Source organism: Rhodotorula graminis (genome assembly GCF_001329695.1).
Source record: "Rhodotorula graminis WP1 unplaced genomic scaffold RHOBAscaffold_8, whole genome shotgun sequence".
NCBI classification, from domain to species: Eukaryota; Fungi; Basidiomycota; class Microbotryomycetes; order Sporidiobolales; family Sporidiobolaceae; genus Rhodotorula; species Rhodotorula graminis.
This window is the reverse complement of record NW_017264935.1, coordinates 826,456-832,455: the sequence shown is the minus strand read 5'-3', so window position 1 is coordinate 832,455 and position 6,000 is coordinate 826,456. Positions and strand designations below refer to the sequence as shown.

The 6,000-nt window shown below is 68.6% G+C and overlaps 2 protein-coding genes across 2 annotated transcripts; both read left to right on the top strand.

Annotated features, from left to right (window-relative positions):
* Nucleotides 1-628: 628 nt before the first annotated feature.
* On the top strand, nucleotides 629-3,733 carry RHOBADRAFT_37433 (uncharacterized protein; the record flags this gene model as incomplete). The annotated part of the gene is made up of 7 exons (XM_018413433.1): nucleotides 629-833; nucleotides 902-1,727; nucleotides 1,787-1,815; nucleotides 1,865-2,181; nucleotides 2,265-3,017; nucleotides 3,111-3,384; nucleotides 3,486-3,733. 7 exons carry the CDS (start codon nucleotides 629-631, stop codon nucleotides 3,731-3,733), a joined length of 2,652 nt encoding a protein of 883 aa, XP_018270470.1.
* A 302-nt stretch (nucleotides 3,734-4,035) lies between these two features.
* RHOBADRAFT_44910 (uncharacterized protein) lies at nucleotides 4,036-5,658 on the top strand (the record flags this gene model as incomplete). The annotated part of the gene is made up of 1 exon (XM_018414506.1): nucleotides 4,036-5,658. One exon carries the CDS (start codon nucleotides 4,036-4,038, stop codon nucleotides 5,656-5,658), a length of 1,623 nt encoding a protein of 540 aa, XP_018270469.1.
* Nucleotides 5,659-6,000: the final 342 nt, after the last annotated feature.

Genomic DNA, 6,000 nt, shown 5'->3' with positions numbered 1-6,000 from the left:
GGACGGCGCACCAATGCCAGGCTCTGTAGAGAGGGGCACAAGGGTCAGCGAGCGGGTTTCGAGGGAGCGAGACGAGGGAGGAGAGAGAGGGGAGGGGACGGACGCTTCCTGCACATGACGAGGTCCGAGTTGTGCTTCGAGGCCATGGTGGGCGGTTCTGTTCCGGTGAGAGGTTGTCAGTGAGTGCGCTCGAGCTGCGGATGGTGCGGCAGAGAGAGGTCGGGGTGTACCTGGTGATGAGAATTGGACGAGGAGAGCGAGGTGGCGAAGGTCGTTGGGCGGGGTCTGGCTGGTGGAGGGTAGTTCGAGAGGGTCGTTGTCGAGGTCTAGGTGGTCTGCAGGGTATCCTGTGGTAGTGTAAGTGCGAGGCGGTGCAGGCCGGACCGTCGGAGCTGGCAGCTGGCGTGCTTGCCGAGAGCCTCACTCTCGCTCCTCCCCGCTCTCACTCTCCATCGCCCAAGCTCCAGCCACCTGCCTGTCGAGCTCCACCCCCCACCAAACGCACCCCACCATGGCCTCGACCGCGGGCACCGTCTCGCCCACCCTCTCGTCGTCCCACTCGGACCCGGCCTCGCTCACCTCGAGCCTCCTCCGCGGTCCGTCCCGCCTCTCTGCACCAAGAGAGAACATGCAACTCACACTCCTTGCCACTCGCACCGCAGCCCGCCCTTATCGGTTCGCGACCCAGTGCGCCACGGTCGACAACCCGGACCCTCAGCACAAGGACCAGTACGGCTCGTCGAGCGTCCCCATCTACCAGACGGCCACTTTCAAGGGCATGGGCGGCGCGTACGACTACACCCGCAGCGGCAACCCGACCCGCAGCCACCTCGGTGCGTCCCCCCTCCCCCACCTCTCTCACCTTGACTCGCCCGCTCACGCCCGCCGCCGTCCCGCGCAGAGCACCACATCGCCAAGATCTCGAACGCGCGCCACGCGTTTGCCGTCACGTCGGGCATGGGCGCGCTCGACGTCATCTTTCGCCTGCTCAAGCCGGGCGACGAGATCATTGCCGGCAACGACCTGTACGGCGGCTCGAACCGCCTCATCGGCTACCTCAAGACGCACGGCGGCATCACGACGCACCACGTCGACACGACCGACCCCTCGACGCTCGTCCCGCTCCTGCAGGACCCGAGCCGCAAGGTCGCCATGGTCCTCCTCGAGTCGCCGACCAACCCGCTCCTGCAGATTGCCGACCTCGAGACGATCGCGCGCCTCGTGCGCACCCACCGCCCCGAGGCCCTCGTCGTCGTCGACAACACGATGATGAGCCCGTACCTGTGTCGCCCGCTCGAGCTCGGGTGCGACGTCGTGTACGACTCGGGCACCAAGTACCTCTCGGGCCACCACGACCTCATGGCGGGCGTCATCACGTGCGACCGCGACGACGTGGCAAAGGGCATCGCGTTTACGATCAACTCGATCGGCAACGGCCTGTCGCCGTTCGACGCGTTCCTCCTCCTACGCGGCGTCAAGACCCTCTCGCTCCGCATCGACAAGCAGCAGGCCAACTCGGTCCTCATCGCCCAGTACCTCGACCAGCTCGGCTTCAAGGTCAACTACCCCGGGTTGCCGTCGCACCGCGGCAAGGCCGTCCACGACCGCATCGCGAGCGGGCCGGGCGCCGTCCTCAGCTTTGAGACGGGCGACGTCGCCATGAGCGAGCGCATCGTCGGCTCGGCGCGCCTGTGGGGCATCAGCGTCAGCTTTGGGTGCATCAACTTGTTTAACGAACTAAACCCTCATGGCTAACGTACTAAGCTCTCATGGCTAACGTACTAAGCTCTCATGTTTCACGTACTAAGCTCTCATGTTTGAACAATAAAATTAATATAAATCAGCAACTTAAATAGCCTCTAAGGTTTTAAGTTTTATAAGCGCAACCTCCCCGAGGACCTGATCCGCCTGTGCGTCGGCATCGAGGACCCGCAGGACCTCGTCGACGACCTCGAGGCGGCCCTCCTCGAGGCTGGCGCCGTGCGCGTCGTCGACGAGGCGGGCGCGCGCGCGACCCTCGAGCGCGTCCGGCCCGACGGCGGCGACATGAAAGCGGTCGAGCTCAAGTCGGTGGGCGGCCAGGAGAGGGTCAAGGCGGGCAGGCCGGCGCTCGAGCGCGTCATGACGAGCGCGCCGGGCAAGGTCATCCTGTTTGGCGAGCACGCTGTCGTGCACGGTGTGGTGCGTCCCCCTCTCTCCTGGAGCGTCAGCCGCCCTGCATGAACGAGCGAGACTGACCCGCTCGGACCCTGCTCGCCGCGCAGACGGCCATTGCGGGCGCGATCGACCTGCGATGCTACTGCCTCGCCGAGGCGCGCTCGGACGGCCAAATTTCGCTCGACTTGCCCGACCTCGGCTACTCGCAGTCGTGGGACCTGTCGACCCTCCCGTGGCACCTCGTCGACCCGGCCCTCACCTCGTCATCGTGCCTCAAGACGGGCCCCAAGCCCGACCAGGCCCCGTCGACCGAGCTCCTCACGCTCCTCGCCAACCAGTTTGTCCACCAGGACCAGCTCAAGGCGGTCCAGGCCGCCCAGGCCTTCCTGTACCTGTACATGCACCTCGCGGCCGCGCAGGGCGCTGGCGCCCCTCGTCCGGCGGCGCAGAGCTTCACGGTCCGGTCGGGGCTCCCCATCTCGGCCGGGCTCGGAAGCAGCGCCGCGTTCTCGGTCGCCGTGTCGAGCGCGCTCCTGTACTCGCACGGCGTCCTCCCGCTCCCGTCGTCGTCGTCGTCGGGCGACGCCAAGGGCGGCATCGACCGCGCGCACGCCGACCTCGTCAACGCGCACGCGTTCCTCGCCGAAAAGGTGATCCACGGCACGCCGTCCGGCATCGACAACACGGTCGCGACGCTCGGTGGCGCCGTCGCGTTCCGGCGCGCCGTAAAGGGCCGCGAGGGCAGGCTCGACGTCATCGAGCCGCAGGAGGGGCGCGGGATCCGGTTCCTCTTGACCGACACAAAGGTCGCGAGGGACACCAAGACGCTCGTTGCTGGCGTCGCGAGGAGGAAACTCGAGGTGCGTCGGGCGCTCTTAGCCGTTCTTGTCCTACTCTTCCTCTCGTCCTCTCGAGCGGGCAGCACTGACTCGACGTGGAGTTGTCGCGCACAGGAGCCCGACACGATCAACCCGCTGTTCGACTCAATCCAGCGCATCAGCGACTCGGCCCACTCGCTCCTCACCTCGTCGACGGTCGACCGCGCCGCACAGCTCGCCGAGCTCGCGCAGCTCGTCGACCAGAACCACGCGCACCTCGTGTCGCTCGGCGTCGGGCACGCGGCGCTCGAGGCCGTGAGGAGCACGACGAGGGGCGAGCCGTGGGGCTTGGCGACAAAGTTGACGGGTGCCGGTGGCGGTGGGTGCGCCGTCACGGTCGTTCCCGATGGTGCGTCCCTCTCTCTCCTTCTCTCCTTTCCACCTTGTCGTTGTCGTCGTCGTCGACGGACCCACCGACTGACCCACGTCCCGCCCCTTTCGCGCCCGCAGACTTCTCGGACGACTCGCTCGCGTCGCTCCGCTCGGCGCTCGCCTCGTCCGGGTTCGAGACCTACTCGACAACGGTCGGCGGCCGCGGGTTCGGCGTCGTCGCCGTGCCGCCCTCGAGCGCCGAGGTCGACGAGGCCGAGGGCGGCGCCGAGCGCAGCAAGGTGCCCGAGCGGAGGAGGTTCGACGAGTGCGCCGGCGAGGAGCTCGCGAGGTGGGCCGAGGGCGTCGAGGGGTGGGTGCGGGCGTAGACCGCCGGCCTCGCTCGTAGCAGCGCTCGAGATGTATGATAGCCTTTCGTTTTTCGTGCCCCTTTGCGCCGTTGTCGCTCCTCTCGCGCTGCTCCCGGGCCGTCGTCGGGCGAGGAGGAGCAAGCCGCGTCCGCCTCTTCTGCGGGAGCTGCGGCGTGCGCTCTGGACAGCGTAGACTGCTCTCGAAGGCTTGCACGAGAGCTCGGAAGCTCGGGAGCGAGCGCTTCCTTTGTCGCCTCATCACTCAGCCGGCTCCTCCTCCCACTCCTCACTCGCTCTCTCACTCTCGCACGGCTCAGGGCATGGACGACGAGCTCGATCCAGCCTTCTTGGACCTCGACCTGCCCTCCCCGCACGCGTCGACCTCGTCCCTCGGCGCCGGCTTCGGCTCGACCCTCGACCACGACGACCTCGACGACCTCGACTCGCTCGACCGGCACACGCACGCGCACGGCCTCGGTCTCGACCTAGAGCTCGACCTCGACACCGACTATGGCGGTGCAGGCCTCCCCGCCAGCCTCGACGACCTGCCAGACGGGCACAGCCCTCCTTCAACCCCACCACGACGACGAGGCGGCTCCAAGCTCGCGGTGGCAGGCGCAGCTGGCGCAGCAGACGGCGGCGGCGGGCTGAGCCTGGCGGACGAGCTCGCGAGCGCGGCGCGGCCACAGCGCCAGCGCGACCTCATGCGCGAGCTGGGGCTCGGCAGTGACAGCGGCGAGGAGGACGAGGACGACGAGCGCACGACGGGCGGGTCGTCTCGCGGCAGCGGGTCCAGCAGCAGCGAGGAGGGCGACATGCGGCACGGCGAGGACGCGCTCGGCGCTGGGTTCGGGCGCGCAGGCGGCGTCGTCGTCGCAGACCCGTTCGGCGGCTCGCCGAGGCGCAGCGCGTCGTCCCTTGCGCGCTTTCCTCGACCGCGGCCGTCGTCGTCTTCCCTCACGTCTTACACGCCGGGCGGCTCGACGCCCGACGACGGTGACGCCGAGGTGGACGAGGCGGCGCAGCAGGACGAGGTCGACGCCGCGCTGCGCGAGGCGGCGGCGTCGCTCGACGAGTCGATGCAGACGACGAGCGCGTTCCTCGCACACCTGCGGCAGCACGTCACGACCGAGGTGGATCCGCACGCCGCAGCCCTTGCCGCACCCTGCCCCTCACCGGTCGGCATCGAGCCGCCCCGGTCTTCCGCCACCTCGTCGCCCGCACCCGCCCGCGACTACACCGACCGCCAGCCTGTCGTCGAGTCGCACGCATCGACGCTCGTCCGCCGCCTGTACGAGCTCGCCAAGCAGCGCGAGTCGCACCTGCGCGAGCTTGGCGAGGTCGAGCGCGTCCTCGGCCGCACCGAGCCTGGCTGGCGAGCGGCGCTCGCCGACCTTGAGCCGCTCGAGTGGCCGGACGACGAGGACGAGGGCGGTGACGGCGGCGACACGAACGGCGACGAGCCGCCAGCGCCGACTGAGCCCGTGCCGTCCGGCGACGTCGAGGGATTGTCCTCGTTCGGCCCTCTCGCCCTCGACCCGGCTCGTCCTGCCCCTCCACCACGTTCCCGACCGCCTCCCGCATCCTCCCTCGCCCTCACCCGCGCCCATGCCGACCTCGCCGCCCTACGCACCCTCACAACCTCGCTCCTCGCGGCGCTCTCCTCCATCTCGGACCTCACCCAGGTCCAGTCGGCGCTCGCGTCCGACTCGGGCCGCAAGCTGCGCGCGCTCAAAGCGCAGGCGGGCTCGCTTAGGGACGAGCTCGGCGCGGTCGAGCGCAGCGAGGCGTTCGTCGAGGCGTTCGAGGGGCGTAGCGAGGGGCGCAGGACGCTCGGCGACGGGAGGGCGGCCGAGAGCGCGAGGAGGGAGGTCGAAGGCGTGAGGGAGACGCTCGAGGAGGGGTGGAGGAAGGCGCAGAGCATGCTCGCCGTGCGGGCGTGAGCGCGGCTGTCGAGGTTCCCTTTCTTTCTCTCCCTCTCTCTCTCTCGTTCTCTTATCCCCTCGTCGTTCTCTCTCGTACCTCTGCAACCTCCGTATCTGCATTGCACTCTCTTGCATCGTTCCTCGCGTCCCTCCTGCCCGTCTCGGTGTTGGAGGTACGAGGTCAGCCTGAGCGCACGGGCCCCGCTTTCCCCCTCTCTTCTCGTCTCTCCCCTCGTTTCCCCTCGTTTAGTTCCCCTCGACGCCTCGTCACTCGCTGCGCCTCGGCCTCGCCTGAGCTCGTCCTGTCTACTCCCTCGCACACGTTCGAGATCCTCTCTCTTTCCCTCACGAGTCTCTCGC